Here is a 27,719-nt window from a genome sequence, read left to right on the forward strand (position 1 = left end):
CAATATTTTATATGTGCTGAAACATTGATTTAAAGATTTTCGTTTCAGTTCATACCTGATCATCTTTCGCTTCATAATACCAGCTTTCAACTTTGACAACCCTTTTGCAAACCATGAAAGATATTGATCAAGTCCTCTAACAGTTAGGCACATTCAGATGACAAAGTAAAGTAAGAAGACAAGTAAATATGTTATAGCTTTACCTGGTTAAAGAGCCGTGGAGGTTGAAATGGGCTTGCGATTGCCCCTCTCAAGCTTTAATTGAAGCAATAACAGAATCAGCAGTAGGTCCCAGCCCTTTTCTTCCCCACCAGCTTTACTCCCAGCTTTTCACAAAGGTAATTCATTCTCATCTCATCACCACCTCTTACCTCTCTTAGCTGCAGAACTTGTTGCCTTGATAGCATAGTGTAAACATGAAGCTGGCTGCTGCTGATTAAAATGAGACGGAAGCTGCTGGAAAAGTAATTTGTTTGAGTGTTGCTGATCTTGTTTTGAAAGGTCATGAGTCTTCTTCCTAGGCTCACCAAATGTCACCCTTAAAATTGCTGGAGCTTGGGGTCTGCATTTTTCTGGGAAAAAATGACTGAAAAGCTCCCAAATTCTATATCAGGTTCTCTAAATAAATCTGTAAGGAGGGAAGCACAAGAATGAGCATTTGAAGGAGTCCTATCAACTTCATTCTAAGGGACCTAACACTAGCATAGTGGGCCATATTTGCAGCTTCTCTTAGGCCACTAAGAAAAGCCCCATGCATAGTAGCAGGATAGCGCCTCGTGGTCGCCTCCCCAGCAAAGAATAGTCTACCATCTCCAACACTTTCTGCTAGAATGTCATAGTCATCTCCTGAAGCTCCAACTGCAACATTAGAATAAGAACCAAAACAGAATGGATCACTACCCCATCTAGTACAGACAGTTTGAAATAGGTTCGGGGACATTGATTTCCTTTTGGCTCATAGATACCTGCACACATCTAAAGCAGTTAACTTCATGAAATATTTTCTTGAAACGAAAAAGTTAACACATCCAGGAGATGCAAGGTTATTAGATTTAACAATTCACATTTTTGTAAGCAATCATTTAGAATTATCATTATAAATATAAGTTAGAAAATCTATAAAGAACCACACTATTCATGAGTCATGAATAGTGCACTGCCCCTAGGCTCCATGCAATACATTTTATTCTTGCAATCTTTCTCCACAAATTTCACTGAGTTTTTTAGCAGCTTTTTTTAAATTCCTTCAATCTTTTTTTCAAACACATTTCAGCAGGATTCAAATGTTAGAAAAAAAGTGCAATCTTCCAAAAACTTTAAAATTATTATTTATCATATGCATCACACAGGAAACAGATGCCTAGTTAGCATTAAAAATGAAGCAACTAAACAGTTTATGCTGCAATATCATAACATGATATGAATAATTTTAGACACGATGGCATTATGACAAACAACACTGCTGTGGAAATAGTATGACACTACAACAGTCAAGTGCAGCTTTGGCAGTGATGCTGATCAGAAACTTGATGGCAAAAACGAGTCACATCACAATAATCTAATCATCAGGTCATTTACTAAATATATTCAATGGTGTTTTAGATCCAGCATTGCATTTTTGCTTCATCATGTGAACTGAAGTAATTCAGTAGCACTGAAAGCAATGCTGAAAAGTCCATTAAATGGTCCACAATCTGAAACTGATTATACTTCCCCTGCTACCAAAGCAATCAACAAGGGGCCACCAGCAACTGTTGAATAGCTGTAAAACAAAAGAGAACTCTCCACGACGACTTGGATCATCAAAAAGGTGGCCAAATGTATCCAGATCTGTCTCCCAGAACACATGAGGAAAGAGCATGGCAACCTTGTTTAGCAGACCAAAACCCAGTCTTCTTATTCCATCAAGCTTTCTCTGTGGCAACTCAGGAATAAATTTAATAGATCCTTTCTTTAATACCCCTAGAGGAACCGTGCACAATGCCATATCGCCATCAAAGACCTGATTTCCTGTAATAACTTGCACTCCATCACTACTGTAGCGAACTGTATGTACAGTTTTCTCATATAAAATAGGGCACGTTCTCAGCTAAAGCTTGAACCAGCCTCCATTTCCTCCTTCCGGGCAAGAAGCAATGATCCCCACCCATATCATATGGATCATCTTGGTCCCAAAATGCCAGTGACAGATTTGATAGTAAACCAGCATTAGCATATTCCAAGTTTGCAAGATGCCAATTGAACAAGTTCATCTCCTCATCATTCACCGCATCCCCATAAACCTGTCTGAAAGTTTCCAGTGCGGCACCAAGGGACACATCAACAGAGACATCGCCCATCAACTCTCTAAGCCTGCTTGCCTTATCTAGTAATCGATTAAAAGCAGTTTCTACCTTCATATCCATGTCCGGGTCAACTGGTTTTCCATCCACACTATAAAGGGGACACTTATCTCTAACTTTGTGAAGTGTATAACCTAATTGCCTAGCTACAATCCCGAGAGGATTCCCATGAGTACCCGTTAAAACACTACCACCTAATTCTGCAGCTGCAGACACCCTATTCCCTCCCTCCATCTTCTTTGTATAAACCCGCCCGCCGGCACGCTTCCTGCCTTCCAAAACTGTCACTTTAAACCCAAAGCGCATTAGCTGCCGTGCAGCAGCCAACCCTGCAAGGCCAGCACCAATGATAATAACGCTCGGTTTACTAGGTTCAGCTGGAATTTTCTCTTTTATGGCGGGAGCAATTCCAAAGTTGATATATCCACGGGAGACCAAATAGTTATACCGCCGAGTCCAAAAGGGCGCGGTAGTGTTGAGGTATGTAATCAATAAACATTTCCTTAGTGACCCAATTGGTCACGCTTTCACGCCATTTAGCAATAATGTGGTTTCTAATGAGAGTGTAATTAACTTGTTCGATTCCACCGATAACGGGGAGAACACCAGCTTCAATTTCCTCCTCAGTAAGTGAATCGGCAGGAAAACCAGCACTGAGAGCAATCAAGGCCTCAGCCTTGGGTTCCTTGTTTATCACAATAATCTCATCAGATACGTCGGGGACAGGTCTTATTCCCGATGGATTATTATCAACATTTGTCTATTAACTGAAACTGAAGTAGAAGAAGAAGAACCGTAAGGGAGAGATCGTTGTTATTACCGTTCATAACTCCATTGAAAATAACAGGAACACGAAAGGACGCTGGGCTTCGGTGGGGCCTGCCACGCCGTCTCTTCTTAGGGACCGAGAAAGAAAGATAGTGATTTAAGCTAGGGTTAGGGTTTTCGACCAATTTGGGACCGAATTAGCGTTAGGGTAGGAGAAAACATCATGGTTTTGTTGGGGAGGGCATGGTACAAAATGCGGAGGAGGAAATGCAGAGAGTTCTTCTGGAATTTGGGTCGGAGGATCCATGTAAGCGCAGGTTTCAGTTTCACTCTGATTTTAGCGAAAAAAGGGCGTATAATGGAATTTAAACGACAAGATCATAGAGGTTGCGAAACTGCGTCGAATAGGCATGCCCCCGAGCTTCCCTGGCCAGCGCCGCCGCCGCTTGTCGGATGACTCTGATGGGATTTTTAAATCTGTAGTCAAGATTTAATATCTTATATAATATGTAAGCGTATAATGGAATTAACGACAACGATCATAGAGGTTGCGAAACTGCGTCGAATAGGCATGCCCCCGAGCCTCCCTGGCCAGCGCCGCCGCCGCTTGTCGGATGACTCTGATGGGATTTTTAATCTGTAGTCAAGATTGATATCTTATATAATATGTAATTAATGTTTTTAAAATTATTTCACTCGTTATTAATATCATTATAAATTATTAAATATTAATTATAATATTAATGCATCTCAAATTTTATTTTCCTTCAATTTTTCTCATTTAATATTGTCATTTTTAAGTCTGCATGATGATTTCCCCGATCTTATTTTACATCGCATCTCAGTTCTCACCACCCTCTCCGCTTTTCTTTTTTCTTTCTTCGTGCACGCTCCGGGCCTCTCTCTTTGTTTGCTGTCACTCGTCCTCCCTCCCTTACCTTTCTTTGTCTCCTCCTCTATTTCTTCTTTTATTCACATTTCCCTCCTCCATCCCCAATTTTTACACCTTGCAATTTTTAACACCTTGATTTGACAAATCTTTCTACTTTCATGCTTGATTTCAGCTTCCTTCAACCTTTCGACTTAAAGCTGCACTGAATCGAGTGGGGATGGAGAGAGAACCAAAATATGAAGAACGCCGAACATGCTGGGAGCACCGAAAGAAGGAGAAGACTGAAGGTGAGAACACCGAAGGAAGTAGAAATGCAAAACTAATTAAGAGAACACGAGTAATGAGAGTGAAGGATTCAAGGTAACACAAACTGAAAAAAAGTTAAAACTGAATGAGAGAACACGAGCAATGAAAGTAAATGATTGAAAGCAAGACAAACTCAAAAAGTATAAAGGAAGTTAACTCAAGGCTTCATAATTTTCTTCAATTTTTTTATATTTTAAATTTAGAAACTGCATGGTTTTGAGGGTTTAAAAAATAAAATAATTAACGTACTCAATCCTGTTAGGAGTTGAAAATGTTAATTCAAATTATCTTTAATTGATTAGTTCTCATAAAAAAAACAAATTGAATCGAATAAATAGTCAGTTCACTGATTTACCAATTCATTAGCTCGATCAATTAGTTCAGTTTGATTTTACAAATAATAAATTATGGAAACAATTTTTTCCTTTGGGATTTTCTCTCATCTTTTTGTGGAAAAATCATAAATAAGAAACTCTAAATATGATAAATTTATAATCTACATCACAAAATTATCAAATTGAATTTAGAATCATAATTTTCTTAGTTTAAAAATAATATATTTTACTAAAACGTTTGTGTGGGGTGACCAAGTTGGTAAGTCTTGGAGTGAAAATTTTTTTCCACTCAAATAAAATAATTTATAATCCTTCAAATAAATTTTCAATACAATTGAATGATTTTAAATACTAACAATTTTAAGTTGGCTAATTATAAATTTAGTGACCAATTTTTATAAATTTAGGGGTAAAAGTTTGTTCAACTCAAGTGATTCTATCACCATTTTCAGTTAAGTGCGTATTTAATTAAAGTTCATTTAATAAAAATCAACTTAATAAAAGTTAGTTGTAAAGAAAATTATATTTAGATATATTTTTAAAAAATTAGTTTGGTGGAATGAAAATTATTTGAATTATGATTAAAATTTGTTTGGAATACTTCTTTCGTTAAAAAATATAGGATATTTTTTAAGGGATTGAATTTTAAAAATGTAAAGTATTTTAATTTTTTAAGGTGTAATTATTGTCTTTTTAAGTACCCCTATTGAATAAATTGCTTTATTTATTTTAAGATCAAAATCATATTAATAAAGATAAATATAAAAAGATATATTAGTTTGAAGACAAATAACTATTTTATGGATGGTTAGATTCGATTAAAATATTTTGTATTCATAAAATTACCACAAAGAACATTAATTTTTTATTCTTTGTAATTTTATTTTGCAATAGAAATATTTAAATTATTAAAATGTAATAAAAGTTTAAATAACATAAAATTCGAGAGAAATCCTTAAGTATATGGGTATATCACATTATTTATAGTCTATTTAATTAAATATATCAGTCATCTAAATAAAATCTCATATATATTATTTTAATTATTTTTATTCTTATAATAGAATGCATATTTAATTTTTTTACATTTTTTCTCTTACTATCATTAATGTCAAAATTAATTTACATTTAATATATTTTGAATATCATTTTTTATTAGATAGATCATAAATAACATGGCGCCATTCAATCTATCTAAGAATTTCCCAAAATTTGATATGTTAAATAATAAAACCAAAATTTGATATGTTAAATAATAAAAATAAAAAATATAAAGTTTGATATATTAAAAAAATTATATAATAAATAGTTTAACATATATTAATATTTAAATTAAATATGTTTCAAAAAATATATATGATAAAAAAATTGATTTAAAAAATTTTACTAATTGGACAAACCTTTTTGATTATAAAAATTTTAAATAACATAAAATTTTATATATTAAATAATAAAAGTATATAATATTAAAATTAATATATTTGACAAAATTTTTATAAATAGCTGAATATATATTAATGCTAAAAATTAATATTATTATTATTCAATCTACAATGCTAAAACATGATTTCTAATTATTTTTTGGACAAAGATCTCTAATTATTATTATTCTTATTATTATTATTATTATTTAAATGATAATATATTTCAATGAATTAATATATTTTTTTTAATAAAAGAATAATGCTACCACAAGTTTAATTCATTCAACTTGGGGTAGCATAGTTAAATAATATTTTACTTTTAACAAACTCCATCCTCTTATGTCTACTAAAATCCACTTTTAATAATATTATTAAAATATTTTAGGATATATTTTTATCTTTTTTTTCAAACGGCATTACACATCCCAAAAGTGGGTTATCTAAAAACACTCTAAATTTCTAACCCAATTAATATGATTTCAATACTAGTGAATTTTAAAGGGAGAACTTTAGCAACATACCAAGAATATGACATAATAATAGAGAGTGACCATTAAAACCTAAAATTTTAGTTTAGTTTACAACTGAAATGAAATTAATTTAAATGATGAAATGACCAAAATAACTTTTATTTAAGCATTAAAAAATAGCAATTAGATTTATCTATAATATTTGAAAATTAACAATTAAAATTGGATAATTAACAACTGAAGTTGCTTCATAAGTTATTTGTTTCAATTAATTTATAGAAAATTATGAAGTAACATCATTTGTTAATTTTTCAACAATTTTGTAAATTACTTTACTTGACTTACAATTCTTGATTTGTTCAATCAATTTTTGTAGACTTATGAAGTAACATCAGTTGTTGATATTGCAACTTTATTTATTAATTATCCAATATCACTTATAAATTACTTTACTTGACTTGTTAATGTAACATCCTAAGTTTTCAATTTAAACTTGGAGTATTTAAAAAGGGTAAATTGGTCAAACATGTGATTTATAAATTAATGGTGTGTTTGGGACACTAACAAAGTTATTTAACTTTTAGACAGCCTTGAAAATGAGCTAAGATGATTTATGAATCAATCGAGCTCAAGAGGGTGGCTAAAATGGCATATGGCACTCGCTATGCCATATTTGTGTATCGCGGTGCATGAGCAAAATTTAGGTTAAATCAAAAGTGAAAGTACATCTATTTCAAAAAAAAGAAAAGAAAGAAATGGGAGAAAGGCGACAGAGGGGACATTGAGAGTTGCTAGGGCTTTACATTGGGAGGTAATTGGAGGTATTTAGAACTTATTGCTGCCTTGAGCAAGTTTCCTCTCCCTCTTCCCTTTCTTTTAGGCAAGATTCCCATGATTTTAGGGCAATGTAGGGCTTGAATTGTGTTTCTTTAGGTTTTGACCTAACCTATTAGCATAGTTAAGATTTTAGGAAATCAAATCAAGCTTCTAATCTTAGGTTTATGGATTGTGTAGTGATTTGAAATTTTTGATTAGAGTTTGGATGAACCTTAAGTAAAATTGAGAGTTTTAAAACAATGTGGGTAAATGAATGAGGATATTAGTGTGTTTGGGTGCAAAATAGACTAATGGACCATGTTGAAAGAATTGATGTTGATAAAATGAGATCTTTAGATATAATGGTACCAAAAATGTAGTGATTTTTGGGTTTAATTAGAGTGATAATTAACAATTATCACTTAATCGTATAGATTAGGTATTGCTTGAGTATTGTTGCACGTGTGGATTGTGTGGAGTAACCATTAAATCATGGTAATCATTTTTGTGACAAAAGGGTTGAGGTAATGAAATAATTTATTCTATTTAATTAAGTACTTAACTATTTAAGAGTAATATGTACTTTACATACGTGTGTTTTGAATGTATTGTATATTGTGAAAGGAGGATTTTGTGCATTTGAAATGATTTTAAAGCAAGAAATTTGTGAAAGCTTTTATATAAGTAATTTATGGTTTTGATACAAATATGTGATATTATGAGAAGTGAGAGCATGATCATGATAGGGATGGAAGTTCATCCGTAGGAAGGAGTAGTAGAAGTCCATTGACATTTATTTTTCTAATACCTAGTAAGGTACGATGTTGAAGATTAGCTCCTTAATACTCACGTGTGTTTTGAATGTATTGTATATTGTGAAAGGAGGATTTGTGCATTTGAATGATTTTAAAGCAAGAAATTTGTGAAAGCTTTTATATAAGTAATTTATGGTTTTGATACAAATATGTGATAATTATGAGAAGTGAGAGAGCATGATCATGATAGGGATGGAAGTTCATCCGTAGGAAGGGAGAGTAGTAGAAGTCCATAGACATTTATTTTTCTAATACCTAGTAAGGTCACGATGTTGAAGATTAGCTCCTTAATACTCATGTAGGGTGTGGTAATACTCATGTAGGGTGTGGTGTGTGGAGAATTACACTCCTTAGCATTTATGTGATACGGTGTTAGAGTAACGATATCTCAAACTGTATGTAATATGGGGAAATTATAGTTCAGAAGTGAAATAAAATACTTTTAGTTGGGTGATTTTACCACTGAAGGTGCGCTTAGGCCATTATGTATGTGTGCTTGGTTTAACAGAGCTCTTAGTTTCAATCAGGGTGATATAAAGGCTCGAATGGTAAAATAATTATGCTAGAATGGAAATGACCTATGATTATAGAAAAGCTTATGTTTGAATATGCTAAATAGGTGTTTTTACATAAATAATTTTTACTCGCTTATAGTTGTGCATGTTAATTGATAGTTGTGAATTATTTTATTACTGAAATATTTATCTTACCTCATGATTATATTTTCACAGGTGAGGGTTCTGATAAGGGCAAAGGAAAGGAAGGGATTACCAAGGATTGAGAGCTTTATCTATATAGCTCTTTCCCTTTTTATTTTGGTATTGTAATGAATTTGTGTTAATTATGCTAATTTAGGATTGCTTATTATTTCGTATTCACTTGCACGAGAATTGTGATTGTATAAGTGTATCTTAACCTAGAATGATGTATCTGTGTTGAAATTGTTGTGTGAGATTAAGATATTAGTGCAAGTGATAATCTTGTAATGTTTTATATGTATGGATGACCAAGTACGTTATTTGAGATAATATTATTACCCCTTGATATTAGCGTGAAATCAAGGTTTTAGTGGACATTGTGTATATATGGTTGTTGTTGTGATATAATTAGGTTTATCAGGTTGTATATGGTCCATTTGAGTTAGTCCAAGTGGTTTCAGGTTTGGACACCTTTGTGTGTGATATGGGTTGAAAATGGACCATGTTGGATTCAAGTACCCAACTTTTAAATAGTTGAATGTTTGGGTGCGAGACTATAGCCAATAGTTAAAGGGCTTGAAGAGCTATATGTGCATGCTTGAATCATTCAAATCAAATGTTGGATGGCAAAATGATGAGCTTTGAAAGTTGGATCTAGAGTATTGTCAGGATAGCAGCAACGTGTTGCAGCAAATAGCACATGTGTTGTGGCGGATAAAGCAATTTTTAAACAATAAATGGCCTCTTTTAGTGCTTGTTTGATAGGTTATTCGATCTTCTTGCTTTCGCTACCTTATTTGATTTGTTTTAAACTATAGTTTGAGCTCAAATATCTTTTAAAAAAAGAGTTTTCTTGGAATCCTAATATTTTAAACTATTTATTTCCAAGCCCTTAGATTGTGATGACTTTATTTAAGGATTTTAATAATCCTAGTTATCACAATGGTGTGTTAGAATATTGTTCTAGTAATGTCAATAAGGACATTATAGTTAATCCTTAAAAAAAATGAAAGAACTATTCAATTAATTTATCTAAATTTATGAAATAACTTCAGTTTATTAATTTCTAACTTTAATTGTTAATTCCATAACATGACATGTAAATTTGACTTCTATTTTTTTAATGTTTAAAAATGAGGCTATTTTTGTATTATCATCATTTAAGTTAATTTTATGGGTTAAAGGGCAAATCTACAAATAAAGTAGTCAGCCAAGGTACCAAGTATCATAAAGTAGAGAGTGGTGCAAAGTACCACACACGTTAATTAATGAGTATAGCTATTCCATATTTGTTTGAGCTAGTAAATGTTGACCATGAAAGTACACAAGTAAGCTAACAGTTGAAATACCTGCTTATATGTCCGTGTAGCTTGTCCTTCTCCTTATTAAATTTGACCTTCTAGAAGTAATAAGGGTATACCAACCATAGTAGAATCATGAGCATTAACAATAAAGAAGGTCTTCATCTTCATTGGGTACTAGCATGGCATTGTCTTCATCTTCTACCATAAGAAGTAGCAAGAAGAGGGTTGTGATCATTAGACAAGGTCAGAGGGTTGTGATCATTAGACAAGGTCAACGTGAGGAGGAATATGAAATTGTAATAAGGTATTACCATTGTGGCTTAATGGCACCCAGATAGACGGCATGGACCAAAGATAACCCAGGTGGAAGATTCTATAGTTGCAAGAGCTATTATTAGGTATAAGATTTTGAAATTAATTTATCCTCCCTCCCTTTAATACAGTCAACGGAATTTTGATGTTGAGGCTTAATTTAATAAGGTGTGGTGGTTGTTGGTTCTTCATCTGGCATGATGGTGACTTAAGGGAGAGGGAGAAGGTTTTGATTAAAGATTAGATTTTAATGGTATAGACAAACTTTATGATGAGAATACAGTACTCAAGAGAGGATACGATGGTCAAAGATTCCATGAAGAAATTATTGTCGTGCAAGCAAATTTAAAGAAGTTGAAGGAAAGATTGTGAAAGGAGGATTAAATTTGTCATGGTAGTATTGTTCCTATCTTGAGTCTTTTTCTATTCAATGTACATGAGTTGTGTGTTCATTAGAAGCTGTACATGACTTTGTAAAGGCAATACTTTTATATGTTTATTATCTTGTTCATAGACATTAAATTTCAAAAGAGATAGGAATATGAATCACTTAAGTTTGAATCACTCCCCCTTCTAAAGGTAATGATTAAATCCCCTTAAGCTCCTAGGTTTAAGAGCCTTTATTTCAAGAATAGAAAATAAGGATAAACAGAGTAAGTTTAAGAATGACTTGTTAAATGTTTAATCCTACTCAATGTTGTGCTTAAAAGGTTTCTAGATAGATAAGAATGTAAACATAACATTTGGAATATGGAAAGATTATACAAGGAATGGGAATCAAATTACATAGCAAAGGAAATGAAAAATAGAGTACAAAAATTGATGTTTATATTAGAATAAGTCAGTATAATCAAGCACAATGTGAGAATATGAGCTAAGATGTTGTTTGTGTATAAAAATTGTGTTGGAATAACTTTTTATAAAAATTGGTGATTTTGAGAGGAGTGAATAAAGATATTAATACCCTATATATCAAGAAAGTTTATATCTAAAAAGTAAGCTTATACCAAAATAAAGATAGTTATTCCTAAATAAGGATGGTTATACCCAAATAAGAGAGCTAGTTATGCCCAAATAAAGGTAGTTGCTCCTGAATAGAGATGCAAGGTGAAGCTTAAGGAAACAAAGGTCACTATATTAGAATAAAGAAGCTTTGTATGGGTATAAGGAAGCTTTGTACTGGTATAAGAAACTTATATGGGTATAAGCTGAGAAGATAAGGAAATAAGAAGAGCTATACTGATATAAACAACATTGTTCCAGTATAAGCATTCAAGACAATATGGGTCAATTTCTATTAGTCATAACTCTTTTATTTTAAATCTAAATTAGACAATGACCTATGGTTGAAAAGATCTAGATGTCTAGTTTCCAATGAAATAATATCTACTTGAAAATCTGATCTATTTTGAGAGATATGATCAAAAAAGTAAGAGAAGGTCAATAACATTTTTCAACAAAACTGGAAGCTTTAGCAGCTAATTTTGAAAAGTCAAATCTATTTCATATAAAATCTATTTTGAATAAATAAATGTCTTTAAAAAGATTTACAAGTCTATTTTGAAGTGATATAATTTTCATATTAAATGGATTTGCATGTTAAGAGATATAAAGAGAATATTAATTAAATGTTAAAAATCATATATCTTCAAAACTCTTAAACTCAAGTGCTAATAACATAATTAAACTTAAGCTAAAACTTTTCAATACTCAAGATAGATTCAAAAAGAAATTGAGATAAATCAAATATTTATTCCAATGATAAATTCAAAGAAACTTAGAACTTTGGATAAGATGATAGAGATTAATTATATAGATCAATTACTCTTAATTGCCATAAAACACAATTAAAATCTCTACAAAAACATTACAAAATACACAATCTAAGTACATAAGACAAAAATTTTGAGCAACCCAACATGATTGTTACAAGATTAAAACATATAATGTAGAACAATCTAAATGTCAACCTTCCTTAACTTGGTCTTTGTCTTTTCAATTCTCTTTTCTCATTTTGTTGACATATGAGAGGTTGTTACACAAGATTATCCATTTCACTTGAGTTTAGGGGGTTTGAATAGGAGCTGTGAAGGCTGTGTAATAGAAGTATAAGCTGTGTATTGTCTTTTCATAGACCGTAACCTTAGCGACAGATTCTCCCATCACATGTGTAACATCTTGGAATTGCAAACTTGAGAATTTTAAGTATTTTGAAGGGTATATTGGTAAAAGTATGTGAATTTTTGATTAATGATATTTTGAGAAGCTAATGGATCATTAGATAGTCTTAAAAGAGGGCTGGATTAGAGTTTGAGCAGGTCATGGCATGGAGAGAGGTTCAATTTATGTGTGGGGCACTTTATGCCATGCATCGCGACACACGTACAAAATTTACACTTATTAAACCCTCAAAAACAAATTAAAATTAGAAGTAGGAGAAGAGAAAATGTGAGAAGGTGACGAGCAACAACCGGTGGGTGCTAGGGCTCAATCTTGCAATTAGTTTGGAAGCATTTGGAGCATAATTTATCTTTAGGTGAACTTCCTACACCTCTCTCTTTATGCAAATTTTTTGAGGTTTGGGGTAACGTGGACTTGATTTTGGTTGTTCTTGGGTAATGATCGAACACATTGCCTTAATTAAGGTCTTGAAAATTTAAATCAAGCCTTTAAACCTAGATTTATGAATTATATAGTTATTTGAAATTCTTGGGTAGGGTTTAAACGAATCGTAAGCAGAAATTGAGAGATTAAAAGCAATGTAGGTAGAGATTTAGAGTTTTTAGTGTGTTTAGGTGTTAAATAGAATTAATGAAATGTGTTGGGAGAATTAGTCAAATTAAATTAAGGTTTTGAGTATAATAGGTACTCGAAATATGTTAAAAATAGGGTAATTATCATGTAGATTAATGATTAAAAGTTTAATCTTATAGATTAATTGTTGATCAAGCATTGTGTTATTAATAACACGTGTGAAGCCATTGTTTAATTACGGTAACCCTTTTAGTAACAAAAGGGTTGATGTAACTAAATTGTCTAAACTCTATTTGCGTATTTGGTTATGTGATTACTTTTAAAGCTAATACTCTTGTTTTGTAATAGCATAGTATTGATACAAAATTATTATGATTTAGAAACCCTATATGAAGTGGAATGAAAAAGTGTGTTTTGAATGTCGTGGATTTGAAAGACTAAACCTTATATTCAAGTATAATTATTTGTAAATTTTTTATGGTTTTAGTAGGAACCTCCTTGTTATAGATATGTGTGGAAATGATTAAGTTGTAAAAATTTTATGTTATGGCTATGTGAAATCACTGAGCATATGTTTGACATGATCATTGTGAGAATGTAGGAGTTCACCCTAGTGTATTGTTAGGGATGTTATTTGAAAATTCATATGATACACTTGCATTGTGGAGGCGCCAATACTCGGTATTATATTGTTTGAAAGTTTAAGTACTATGCGAGATAGATTAGGTATCGACATCCCTAGCATTCGAGACCAAGGGGAATTTGTGGTTATAGTAGATGAAGACGCTCTTGGCTGGAGCTGCCTCCTACTAATGGTGAGCTTGAGCCAGTCCAATCACATAAATTTGGTTCTATAGAGTTGTCAATTCACAAATTTAGTCAAAAAATATAAGGATGGTATAAGGTGGTGTGATGATCATACATATCATTCTATAACCATATGTATGTTTGTGTAGCTTGCTATGCATTTTAAATTCCACTTCACATACATACTATCTGTTCTCATGCACGAGTAGTTTGTTTAGACTATTTAGTTATTGAGTCCTTGACTCATCCCGTGGTTATATTTTACAGATGAAAGCTCCAATAGAGGCAAGGGAAAAGAAGGTGTGACTGAGCATCAAGGGGCCTAGCTAGTGTTTGTATAGCCCTTTTTATTTCTTTTGGTTTTGTAACGAATGATATATGCATATGCCAACTTAGGAATTATATGTTATTTTAAGAAGCACTTGCATGAATGCTAGGTCTGTTTGGTTTTCCTCCATTTCACATTCAGAAAGTAAAATTTTGCTTTTAGAAAGTTGGAAGTTGTTTGGGTAGAATATTTTACAGGAAAGCACATCTTGAAAATATATTCAAACAGTAGCTGAAAGTGAATTTCTGAAACGTAACTATTTGAAGCTTTTGAAAAGTGGATTTGAAAAGTAGGATGTTATTTGACCATACTACCCTAAGTTTAATTTCTTATTCTTTTATTTAAAAAATAGTTAATTCATTAAAAATATAATTATTATTTTAATAATAATAATTAGGTATCAATTTTTTAGTATTATAAATTGAATAATTAATCATGTTAATTTTTAGCATTAATGTATAATAAAAATTATAAATCTTTACTACATCTTTTAAAATTACAAATTAAAAAAATATAAATAATTAGAGATCAAATTTTTAGCACTATAGATCAAAATTTATGTTATTTAAAATCTTTATTACATTTTTTTAAATATTTTAAATATATTACATTTATATAATAAAAATTATAAATCATTATAAATCAATATTTTTTTTTATAATTGTACATTCAAAAGCACATTTTATTATCACAAACCAAACAACTTTCAATGTATCAAACTGACTTTTAAAAAAATATATTCAAACACAAATTTCGTTACAACAACTGACTTTTACCAAATGAACTTTTGGCAAACTGAAAACCAAACGCACATGCTGTTGTAAAGTGGCGTATCTTGGCTTGGGATATTGTATTTATGTTATAATGGCTGTGAGAGGTCGAGATGCTAGTGCCAATATTATTTTGTATGGATTCATATGATTGTTTAGCTACTGGAATGATTATTATATGTTTGTTATCCCTTATGAGATTTATGCTAAATTGTGTTTTGGGTGGCCAAATCTTGTATAGGATGTTGTTGTTGTGGTTCGAATGCATGTACAAGTTGTTTGTAGTCTATTTGAGTTGGGTCAAGTGATTCTATAATTATTGACACTTGGCATGTAAGTTTGGACACCTTGGTTGTGGTTTTGAAAAGGAAATGCACTGTTTTGGGTTTAGGTGTTCAAATTTCTTTTGGTGTGGTGTTTGAATGTGAGACCAGTGCCAATAATTTGGTAGGCTCTAAGAGCTATATGTGGACACTTGAATCACTCAAATCAAATGTTGGATGGTGAAATGGCGCTCTCTAGAATTTAGCTTGGAGTGCAGTTATAACAGCAATTGCACGCCACGGCGTATTGACACTTACGTCACGGCACAATATACAGAGAGGGATGTTTCCCTCTGTGCAGTTCAACTCGGCGAGGTGAGGCCTGCACTATGGCATACTATATCATTTTCTAGAAAACTTTCCAAAATTGTTCCTTTTGCATTTCTTATGTATATTTTAGGCTCTTATGCTTCCATTATCCTATTTAATTAGTTTTAAATAATAGTTTAAACTCAAATGAATTTTAAAAAGGGTTTTATTGTGATTTTAATTTTTTTTGAATCTTAACCCTTGAGTTATGAAAGCCACTTTAAGGGATTTAAAAGTCCTAGTTGTCATAATGGCTTTCTGTGTTTGGTGTGTTGTGTATTTGGTAATATTAGGGATGACATTACAACATGAGCCTTACTTCCTTCATTGTCACGACTCTTAACCATTTGTGCTTTGCCTTTTACTTTCTTCACCATGGTCTCACCAAGCCGTCTTCATAATTTCGAACCTTACAATACAAGAGACCTTGAGCTTTTGACTCTTGGATGTAACACAATAATATAACGAAGCGCCTAGACTTAGCTTTAAGATTCCAAGGATTAATTGTGATTCAGCCAAGGAAATACCAATAAGGATCACCTTTCACAGACACATTAGCAAATATTTCAATTGTTAGTTTACATGTGCACTTATGCGATCAGTGTTCACCATCTCAAACAAATATAGCACAATTGCACTCATTAATTTAACGTTTAGGGTATTTTCACACTTCTCTCTACTTTATGATACTAGGTGCTTCTAGACAACTAGTTTATGTGTAGATTTGCCCTTTAACCCTAATTTCATTTCAATCCTCTTAGATTGAACTAAAATTTCAGATTTTAATGGTCCTTCTTTATTATTATGTCACATCCTTCATATTTTGTTGAAATTCTCCTAATTTTAAATTGGACAATTGTAAGTTTAAAAGTAAAAACATATTTAACTAAAATAAAGTGATTTCATAACCCTTTCAACTAAATGTTTAACTCACTTAAAATAATTTCAATATTAGCAAATTTATGTTGGTATTTAAAATGGGGACATTTTAGTTAATATATTATTTTTAAAGCTAAACAAAAGATCTATGATCTTAAAATTTAAGTTCATAATTTTATGTAGAGTTATACACAAGTGAGAATGAGCCGCCCATGACTTTACCAATTACTAGCCTATTATTGGCTAAACAAGTGGCCACCAACACATACTTGTATAGACCATTTTGCACTCATTTTAAAATGGGCGCAAACTAGTATTAGCATGTCTGAGCCCGCGTGGCACTTGCAAGTAAAGATGTTCATCGAATTCCAAAACCTTGTAACATGTAACTATAGTCTATACTCTATAATTGCTAGTTGTGTGCAACATAATATTTCAAAAAGAGCCATACAAAGATCCTCACAATTAACTCAATCATCTGCATTCTGCCACCCAAACATCAATCTTTAGATATATGATATATCTAGATAAAATCCACTCTAGCATAAAAAATATTTCCAGACTTGAAAGCATTAACCTAAGAAAAATAGAAGGGAAAAGAGTATAAAAGGGAAGGAGCAATAACCTAAGAAGAAGGTAGGTCAACTGCTTGCGATGGTGGAACTGTGGAGGTGGAGGGAGGAGCTATTTGACTGCGTGCATCTACGACAGTGCGTGCATTTGTAACAATAGAGCTGAAGTCGACGATAGAGGTTGAGCATGGATAAAGGCAAATGATGAAGTTGAATAGGGGCTTAGGGAGTTGAATGGCAAAGTATGGAGTCTCAATACTCGAAAGATATCTTTGACTTTGAATAGAGGAGAAATTGAATAAAGGATTGAGGGAGGCAAGTTAGGGGCTTAGGGCACAGGTGTTTAGGACTTTGGTCTTTTAATGATAGCCGTAGGCACATCAACAAGATGAGGACTGGCCATGTATGAGATATTAAGATGTAAGAAATTAAAATAAATAATAAGTATATACAAGAGAATATGAGCCACCCATTTTTTGACATACAAGTATATACCCATCCACACTCATTTTTCTCCCTTCATGAACAGGTATGGGTTGACTTGTTTGCAATGGATAGGACGAGTATGAACAAGTTTGCAGGTAAAATGTTCACCCCTAATTTTATGATTTGATTGATTATTTGATATTTAGAGGTGTTTACCTATCATTTTATCAAGAACAAACGTACTAATCAAACAAAGTTTTTTAGAGAACATGCTCTTTTTTCGATTCTATTTAACGTACTGGAGCAAAAAAATTGTATTGTTCTTATTTTCTTTTTCATAAATGAGTTTCTTTGTTGACAAAAAAAAAATTGTACTTTCTTTACTTTGGTTTGGCTTAATTAACCCACCATAACTTTTCTCCCGTCATTGTGAGAATGTTTATTACAAACTGTAACTCCAATTCAAGACCCAATAAATTAATTCAATTAACCACGTGGATTCAATGTATCTAGTTCAAATTGCTTTTTTGGAGCAAAGTGTCTGTGGCAAAAAATTAATGGTAAAAGTATATTTTTTATGTTTGAAATATTCTCTGAGGAGCATCCAACACTCTAAATTATTAGTTAGAACAATTTCATCTTTAAAATAATTAAAACGGAGTATTTTGACCTACCGTATAATTTTTAACGTTAATCATTAGAAAATGTTAATTGAAACTTTAATATTGATTATTGAGAATTTAACTGCAAGGGCAAAAACATTTTATTTTAATTACTTTAAGAATAAAAAGCTTATTTGGATAGAGTGTATAATCAATTTTTAGGGCAAAATAATCAATTTTAATAAAAATTACCTAAACAGTCAAAAAATTTAATAATTAATTATTGAGTCAGGATTATGTTTTAAAATAAATTTTAAAAAGTTGTTTATAGATTCAATTTTACTGTTGAATAATATATTTTACTTCTTAAATATAGTTTAAAAAATTTAATTTAATAATATTAAATATAAATTTGTCAATAATTTAATTTTAAAAAGTAATATCATTTATGATAATTTATATAATTAAAATTAATTTTAAAAAATAATATTTAAATAGATTGTATTATAATATAATTAAATATAATCAAAATTAATTATATTAATTAATTATTTTTATAATCAATTATAGCTACTTAAAATCTAAATGTGCCCAAAATGTTTCAACTAATAATTTAACATATAGAGAGTACTTCAATAACAAAAAAAACATTTCTACCAAAAAATTAATATTTTTTCCATGTGATTTGATGTTACCCAAACCGTTTGCAACTTATTACAACCATGTACCATCAATATTCGCACCGCAAAAGCAGTTTATAGCAGCGGACCGATGATAGTGTAACGTTGTAGTAGGAGGCATTTGATTTTGGCAAAATTTCCTCTCGTGATTCGTGACCGCGTCTCGAGTCAACATCGTCGTGTTTATAACAGTAACACCGTCCCACGCAAGGAGGTCCACTTTCTCCCTATCTTTCCCATGACCTCCACCGCGCGCCTCAGACGACTCGGCACGGCCGTCGGAGCCGCCGTTGCCACCGCTTACGGTGGCTCAATCATCTTTCATCCTCCGATCTCTGCCAGTGATCATGGAGGTGGCCCTGCTCACCTTTCCGCCATTCGGCAGAAGATCCACGACCCCTACGCCGTTGTTCCCTCGAGAGACGTCCAGCAATCGGCCTTGATTGGTGCCAGCTCGGCCAATCCTCTCGACATACTTGTTATTGGTGGTGGCGCCACGGGTTCCGGTGTAGCACTCGACGCTGTGACCCGAGGACTCCGCGTTGGTCTCGTTGAAAGAGAGGATTTTTCTTCTGGAACTTCCTCCCGCTCCACTAAGCTCATTCATGGAGGTACAGACGTTCGTACGCGTTTTTGTGTATGTTGCAGAATTATAAGCAATGATTTTTTGGCCAACAATTTTTGGTAATGACTGATCAATGATAAGATCAAATTCAACACTTGCATTTTTTTCCCTCTCAAACTTTGGCTTCTTTAAAGTCTAGCAAAATTCAAACACTTCTGTCATTCTTAATCAAGTTGCCTGCGAATCTTTTTCATGAATGCTCATCCAGTACGTTGATTTTCAGTTGTTGGTGTTTTGCCATGTGGCGATCATATATGTCAATATGAATGTATGTATGTATGTATATCATTTTTCTATTCATATAATGACCGTCAATGTCGTCGTGGTGGCCCTCTACATTACCATGTTGGATGTCTTATAGTCATGTGCATTTGTTTGCACGATGAACATTGATCTCATTTTCTAAAAGAAAATCGTGGTAGAACTACAATCATAAGGGATGACTTATGACATGTAGTTAATAAAACTAAATTCTATAACTGAGGAATGGTTTTGGGATTTTAAATGTAAAAGCATAGAAATCACTAGTCAGAGAAGGTCAGCGGTTATTGTGATTTTAAATCTCGAGGAACTGATTTAAAAATCAAGTTAAACCTATGATAATCAACACAACAATTGTATAGGCTTATTTACTTCTTCGCAATGTAGATACCAAATGCTTGAGTATTACCCTCATGTAGTGGCATTTTATTCATGTTATGTGCCAAGAGGGATTTCTGCTCCTTCGTATTTCAAATATCTTTAGTTGTTTTTCTAATCTTTCAGTGTTTCTGTAAACTATTAGGTGTCCGCTACTTGGAGAAAGCTGTCTTTAATCTTGACTATGGGCAACTGAAATTGGTATTCCATGCACTTGAGGAGCGTAAACAGGTTATTGACAATGCACCACACCTATGCAATGCCTTGCCTTGCATGACACCATGTTTTGACTGGTTTGAGGTAGTGTACTACTGGTTAGGATTGAAAATGTACGATTTGGTCGCAGGAGCACGACTCTTGCATTTATCAAGATATTATTCCGCAAAAGAATCTTCTGAACTCTTCCCTACCCTAGCAAGGGAGGGGAAAGGTAGAAGCTTGAGGGGCACAGTAGTTTATTATGACGGGCAGATGAATGATTCAAGACTTAATGTCGGATTGGCTTGTACTGCTGCATTAGCTGGTGCAGCAGTGCTGAATCATGCAGAGGTTATTTCCTTTCTGAAGGATGATGTTGGTGAGCGAATAATAGGTGCACGAATCCGAGACAGCCTATCTGGTAACAAATATCCCTTCTACTTCAAATAGTTACTAGGGATTAGGTTCATCACTTATTTATATTATTGACAATTTGTCTATCCCAATTTCATTAAGTTTACATAGGTGTATTGAGGGGGATATATATCACTTATTTTAAAGGCACCTGGTGAACATATGACATGATCACACAAATATTCAATTAGATATTCACTTCTAACCTCTCTCCACATGCACATTCTTTCCCCAGTGGAATGAATCACATCAATTGGTTGGAAAGAACCATTAGCTTTATTTATTTTTGAATATAGAATTGCAGGACTTTGCATCTTAGTCAATCAAAAGCATATTTTTGCTTGAATGTTGTTTTTTCTTTTATTTTCTTTTATTTTTTTGATTAAGGTTCATTCACTCAGCAATTATGCACTGTTATGAGAGCAACTGACATACCATTTCTTGCAAATGGAAAGAAAAGTTCTCAGACATATCTCTGTTGGGGGTTTGTGGCCTAGGGAGTGTTCTTGTGAAAAATGAATGCAAATCTTTTTTAAGTGGGTTTGTTAGTTTGCTTGGTCTGGACTTTGTGAGTGGTAGTGATAATCTCAAAACTAAATTTTTTTTTCGTGAAGCTTGGTTACTTTTGCTTATTTAGCATGCATTTCAAATTGTGCAGGCAAAGAGTTTGATACATATGCAAAAGTAATCGTTAATGCAGCTGGACCATTTTGTGACTCTGTAAGAAAATTAGCTGACAAGGATGCACGAGCTATGATCTGTCCCAGCAGCGGTGTACATATTGTCCTCCCTGATTACTATTCTCCTGAAGGAATGGGCTTAATTGTTCCTAAAACTAAGGATGGCCGTGTTGTTTTCATGCTGCCATGGCTAGGAAGAACTGTGGCTGGAACTACGGATTCCAACACCACAATTACTTTACTTCCAGAACCGCATGAAGATGAGATACAATTCATTTTGGATGCCATCTCTGATTACCTGAATATTAAAGTACGGTATCCCTTAAATACAATTTATTTTGAAAAAATTTCTTTTGTTCCTTTTTTCACCTAATGTTAGATTTGGACTCTATGTCAAATGTACATTTTTGGTTTACTATTTTCTTGCCATTATTGAGGGAAAAAAGAAATGCGTGTCGGATATCCATTGGATTGATTCATACAAGAGAAAGTGAAGCCCCCTCTTCTTCTTCTTCTTCTTCTTCTTCTTTACGGGTCATGAAGTTTAAATTATGATTAAATTCAAGGCAGAAAGTGGTAGTGAGAAATCACTCAATCTAGGTGGTGTCATTCTTTTTAATTTTTTTACAAAGTCTGCTTGTGTTTAGACTAAAGAATGCAGGGAAATTTTAGGTAAGACGGACAGATGTGCTTTCTGCTTGGAGTGGAATTCGCCCACTAGCAATGGATCCATCAGCCAAAAATACTGAGAGTATTTCCAGGGATCATGTTGTCTGTGAGGATTATCCTGGTTTGGTTACTATAACTGGTGGAAAGTGGACTACCTATCGCAGGTAAATATTGAATGGGCCAAGCTTGCATTTCTTTGTCGGAAGTTTTTCTTGATGTGTCTACTCTCTAGCTTGGCATTTTCTTAGTCACATCGGTCATTTAGTTACTCCATTTTGCAAGTATTATTTCTGCTTCCCTTTGTTATTTTCTTTCCTTCTCGTCCTCTTACTCTTGCATCAAACTTTTTGTTACACCCATATAGTTTACTTACCTCAGTATGTTTCAGCATGGCAGAAGATGCAGTTGACACAGCTATTAAGTCTGGAAAGCTGAATGCTGCTAGCAGATGTTTGACCAGCAATCTGCGTCTTGTTGGTGGTGAAGGTTGGGATCCAGCACATTTTACCATTATTGCACAACAATACATGCGCATGAAAAGAACACATAGTGGTAAAATTGTTCCTGGAGTAATGGACACTGCTTCAGCAAAGCACTTGTCTCATGCATATGGAATATTAGCTGAACGTGTGGCTGCCATAGCTCAGGTTGGTTTGTATTACTACTATATAGGCCTCTAGGAGTATTTGGACCAAGAAATTTTGGTATCTTTTGTTGCCTTATGTTATGTTATTTGTATTATGTAGATTTATAAGATCTTGAGCACCAAGCATAACCAGTTGCATGTCAGCACCATTGATTTATTTGGTGTCACCGCCGGTTTGATTTAGAAACTGTAGCTATAACCATTGAAATGCTTGCATTCCGATAAACATGTATTGCCTTTTGCTTTGTATTTTTTTGTTGGTTCAGTTCTCGTGTTATAACTTATAACCTTACGGTTCGCCTAGGTTTAGTTTGAAATTCATCTGATGATTTTTTTCAAGTTTGGTTGAGTTTGTCTCTTTTACTTCATAAATTGGGCAACAGTTACAGGTTTTGCCTGAATGGCACTGTTTACATGTCTCTTTTACTTCATAAATTGGGCAAAAAGTTACATATTTTGCATGAATGGTACTGCCTCTTCCTATTAGGGATGAGATGATGGTCTAAGTCAGAAACTCGTGTAGCTGATCTTATCACGCACGAAACAAGGCATACAGCATAGCCATTTTCTTTAAAATAGCTTTTGATTCCGGTCATTGTACTATATTAGTATATTTCTTAAAGTATTCATGTTGTAAATGCGTGATGTAGTAAGAAACTTTATCTCACCTGCATTCAATAATAAATATTTTTGCTGTAGTTGTACTTTAGAATTTTATCTTATTTTCTTGCACTTGTGGCATAGATATAAAAAATTACCCCTTTTCTTATTCGGGATTGAGCTTCTACGTCTCATATTGATAAAATCTCTTTTGGAATTATTTTATGATTGTTGTGCTGGCGTGAAACTTCGCTACGTTTAAGGATACCTGAAGTACTTGTAACTACAATCTGAATCAGCTTGCTGTAAATTATAAACATGTGACATTATGTTATAGAAGCTGATCACAATATTGGGATGTTGCGAGGTCATTGGTCTACTTTAGTTGAATTGAAGTTCAAAAGCCAATGGTTTTAATCATGTCATCTTGTATTATATGATAAAATTATCACCCTTAATCATGGTCTGTAAGTTTTGATTAATTTTATGTTTTCATCTTGCGGCTAATTGTTTTCTTCTCTCTTATTGTTTTAATGCTAGAATGAAAATCTTGGTAAGCGACTTGCCCATGGCTACCCGTTTCTGGAGGCCGAAGTGGCCTACTGCGCACGTCATGAATATTGCGAATCTGCTATTGACTTCATTGCAAGAAGGTCTCGTCTGGCATTTCTTGACACTGATGCTGCAGGACGGGCATTACCTCGTGTTATTGAAATATTGGGTGCTGAGCACAAGTGGGACAAATCAAGGCGGAAGGAAGAGTTGAAAAAGGCTAAAGAATTCTTGGAGACTTTCAAATCGTCAAAAAACGCTCAGTTCCATGATGGAAAACACAGTTAGGATGTGGTTTCGTCATCTAACCCTGAGTCACATATAGAGAAATTTCTCGGCCCTTTATCACTGAGTCCGACACTTCTTGGGTCCAAAAGGGACAAACAATTATATTTGTTACAATTTATTATTTCTCAATAAAATTCTCAGGTTCCAGACTAGAACGAGCTGGGAATATTTTCCCCATCGTGGCAAGAATTTACCAATTATCTTCAACAAAAATTTAGCTTTTGTGACGTTGTGTCTGTGGCTATGTGCGCTTTGTTATTCATTTGCCTGCTACAGAGAAAATTATCATGCTTAAATCATGGAGTTGCGGTGAAAGAATTTTGATTTGTTGACCGGGTGAGGCTTTTTAAGGGGAACCCTATGTTTGTTTGGTAAGTTTTCGTCCTGTTATACATACATAAATGCAAATCTCTGTACGAGAGTAGAAATCTAAAGATAGTAAAATTCAACCTCTCGTGTAGCAACAATACCCTTCTTCATATGCATGTCTATGTTTTAATGTATGATTTGGTGTTTTGAAAGTGATTGTGCACATGGTCAATGCCTGAAGAATTTAAAGACTATACAATTCCCTTCTGTCTTTTGTTTTTTGAGGGGGGGGGTTGGTTTGGGGAATGCAGCTCTTCCCATAGAAATTTTATTTTATTTGTATGTTTACCTAAAAAGAAAATACACACGTTTTAGAGTAGCCTATAAGTAATTCATTAATTTTTGAGATTTCGGCTGGGAATATATAACAAAAAATTAATATATAATTTGGATTTTGAATTATACTTTAAAAGATGATTTGAATCTTATAATTAGTTCATTTTGAATCCTAAAAGTTAAAAGCAGTGCATGCCTCTCCCCACCATTAATTTGAAGCTAATGTTATTACTTTTTAAATATAGTGGGGCTGCATTCTCACTTTGTCTGCATCTCTGCCTCTTTCCTCCCCCTCTCTCTCCTCTCTTTTATTTTTTTTTATATTAAGGGAAAAGAAAACAAAGAAAATACAAACAGCAAAGCAAAAGAAATACGCCCATGGAGGTCTAAACATAAAACATATCTCCACGAGCCAAGTATTCCTCGGAGAAAGGAATAGAATCTTAAGTCATGTTTGGTACATTAGAATTGGTCCAAGAAAAATGAAATTGAAATTAAAATCATGCTTTCAATTATTTGATATGCATGAATCCAATTCCTTATGTTTCAATTCTACCAAAATACCTAGAATTCAATTCCATCTCCATCATGATGGAATTGCCACAATTCCATGGAATTGTCATAAGTGCCCCACATACACACTCCATCATGATGGCTATGTTTTTTATTTTTTTTATAAGGACATTTTAGTCTTTATCTATTTTAAATACATATATTTATTAATATTATATTCAGATTCTATCTTTATACCAAACATACATTTATAACTCAATTCAATTCTGATTCCGATTTCGATTCCATCAAAAACTCTTCCATCATACCAAACGAGGCCTTAGGTGACATCCAGTGCCTGGTTAGCTAAGCCATCAACTTCAAACGTTGGGCTGTTGAGGAATATAGCTGAGATCAACTTCCCAGTCGTGATCCAACATGGACCTAGCTTCCAATATCTCATTCTCATGCATCTCAATCTCTCCACTCGGCTACAGTCGCTAAACATCCTGCACTTTCTCGTTCCTTGTTCCCAAGCACTTTTGAACCCCATTAAGCTCGCCCATATCTCAGTAGCCAGTGCATCCCCAGTTTGTAGTTGAAACATGAACGCCCCTGTCGCACTACCTTGTGGATCCTTGAATACCCCACCACTAGCTGCCTTTCCAGTGCTACTTGAGAACGCCCCATCTCTCTCTCTCTTCTCTCTTGCTCTCTCCGACGTCGATGACTTCCTCTGGAAAAAGGAAGACAAGTGGTTGTAGTGATCTGAGTCGTATCAGCACTTCATCGGTTGATCATGGCTGTGGTTTGTTCAGCAGTGACGGCTATGACGACCAACCAAAGCTCTAGTTTCGTCTTCCAGAAGCGAGATGCCACCTCACGATGGGGTGGTAGAAGAAGAAGAAGGTGGCGTGGTGAGTGGCAGGCAATGGTGTCGCCGTGAGGGTACAATGGGGTGGAGGGTGGAAGGGAAGGTGAGAGAGAGCATGGCGATGGTGAAGAAGTCGGAGGATCCGTATAGTGATTTCAGGAGGTCGATAATGGAGATGATAGTCTCACGACTATTATCGCGACTGGAGGATGATAGTCTCACGATGATGGAGATGATAGCACTACTTCAACGTCTTCTTCTGCTTCATGGTCTCTTTAGAGCAAAGAGCAAGAGGAGCGAGAGAGATGGAGGGAGCCAGAGAAAGAAAAGGTGACAATGTGGACCTCAGTATATTCAAAAGTAATTTATATTAACTGTAGACATGGGATATATCAACTTTAATTGTTTAAAATTTAAAATATATGAATTATAAATATATGGTTTAAATTGTTGCTAAATCTGTAATTCTGAATAATATCATTAAAAGATCTTAAAAGAATTTAATATTTAATAAGGGCTTTGAACAAGTAAACATTAATAATTAATAAGTAAAATTTAAATTTTAATAAATATTCGATTTGTTCACATCTTTATTTGATATTAAATTTTTTTAAGGGTCATTTATTAATATTCTCTCTAAAAATAATTAATTTGTTATTTGCGCTTACAGCTATGTATTTTCCTTTTTCAAGAACATAGTGCACTTGTAATTCTTGTTTTTATCTTATTATTGTAAAAGCTAGTAGGTTGGCATTTTTTTTTTTGAAAAAAATCTTTTGTTCAGCTTGTTTAGATATTCCTTTTGTTAAAAAATATGAAGTATTTTTAACTGAATCTCATTTCTTAATAAAGTAATCACTTATTTTTAAACTAATCATATTTTTTTATATTTACCTCTATTAAATACTCTACAATAAATATAAAATTATTCATCAAGAAGAACACTTTTAAAAAAAATTAATGATTACATCTCAAAAAACTAAAAATATCTTATATTTTTTAGCATCTAACTTTTTAAAAAATATTTTATATTCTTAAACAAAGATAGTATAAAATAAAACAATTATATGTTGTATATATTGTGACACCGTTGCTACCAAAAATGCTTTTTTAAAAAGTAAGGTTAAAATATAAAATATTTTTCTAAACTTTAAAATAGTTGCCTAGAATTCTCTTATCTTTAAAAATTTAATGTTAACTTTCCTAATCTTTTAATGTTTATCAACATACTTGCTTACTGTTATTTATTAGTTGTATTAATAAAATAAATTGATATGTTATATTAACAAAGATACGTGACAATTTATGTGATATTCAATATAAACTAATAATGATTGTATAAAAATTTTATTCACATATATTTATGTTATTATTAATTTATATTGGATATCACATAAGTTGTAACATGTTTTTTTTAAAATTGGGGGCTGGTCTCTGCCTCTGCTAGTTGTCCATTAACCCCCAA

At 33.0% G+C, this 27,719-nt stretch overlaps 2 protein-coding genes across 3 annotated transcripts; one reads left to right on the top strand and one right to left on the bottom strand.

Moving 5' to 3' along the window:
* Positions 1 to 207: 207 nt before the first annotated feature.
* Positions 208 to 3,307, bottom strand: LOC129320961 (protein FLOWERING LOCUS D; the record flags this gene model as incomplete). Its single annotated transcript, XM_054966668.1, is given in 14 exon segments — positions 208 to 252; positions 254 to 307; positions 309 to 425; positions 427 to 554; positions 557 to 682; positions 685 to 922; positions 924 to 944; positions 946 to 965; positions 1,456 to 1,525; positions 1,711 to 1,776; positions 1,778 to 2,077; positions 2,079 to 2,789; positions 2,791 to 3,102; positions 3,137 to 3,307. Coding segments are annotated over 14 exon segments (2,379 nt in total), but the record flags the coding sequence as incomplete, so codon positions are not given.
* Positions 3,308 to 19,020: 15,713 nt separating this feature from the next.
* LOC129291796 (glycerol-3-phosphate dehydrogenase SDP6, mitochondrial) lies at positions 19,021 to 24,470 on the top strand. Of its 2 annotated transcripts, none has more exons than XM_054929332.1 (6): positions 19,021 to 19,543; positions 20,342 to 20,815; positions 21,467 to 21,798; positions 22,161 to 22,321; positions 22,546 to 22,804; positions 22,904 to 23,915. In XM_054929332.1, exons 1-6 carry the CDS (start codon positions 19,171 to 19,173, stop codon positions 22,985 to 22,987), a joined length of 1,683 nt encoding a protein of 560 aa, XP_054785307.1. In that variant the 5' UTR covers positions 19,021 to 19,170; the 3' UTR covers positions 22,988 to 23,915. The 2 variants fall into 2 exon arrangements, with proteins under 2 accessions (XP_054785307.1, XP_054785300.1); XM_054929325.1 differs by lacking the exon at positions 22,904 to 23,915 and adding an exon at positions 23,944 to 24,470 and having other exon boundaries at positions 19,024 to 19,543.
* Positions 24,471 to 27,719: the final 3,249 nt, after the last annotated feature.

This window comes from Prosopis cineraria, unplaced genomic scaffold (genome assembly GCF_029017545.1).
Source record: "Prosopis cineraria cultivar Desert tree isolate PC_DT_omini unplaced genomic scaffold, ASM2901754v1 PC1, whole genome shotgun sequence".
In the NCBI taxonomy this organism is placed as follows: domain Eukaryota; kingdom Viridiplantae; phylum Streptophyta; class Magnoliopsida; order Fabales; family Fabaceae; genus Prosopis; species Prosopis cineraria.

Excerpts from the sequence above, each read along its gene's own strand:
- LOC129291796 (XM_054929325.1), top strand. The coding sequence starts at position 19,171 with ATGACCTCCACCGCGCGCCTCAGACGACTCGGCACGGCCGTCGGAGCC. Across the intron at positions 19,544-20,341 it reads CACTAAGCTCATTCATGGAG|GTGTCCGCTACTTGGAGAAA; the intron begins GTACAGACGTTC and ends GTAAACTATTAG. Across the intron at positions 22,322-22,545 it reads AAGTGGACTACCTATCGCAG|CATGGCAGAAGATGCAGTTG; the intron begins GTAAATATTGAA and ends AGTATGTTTCAG.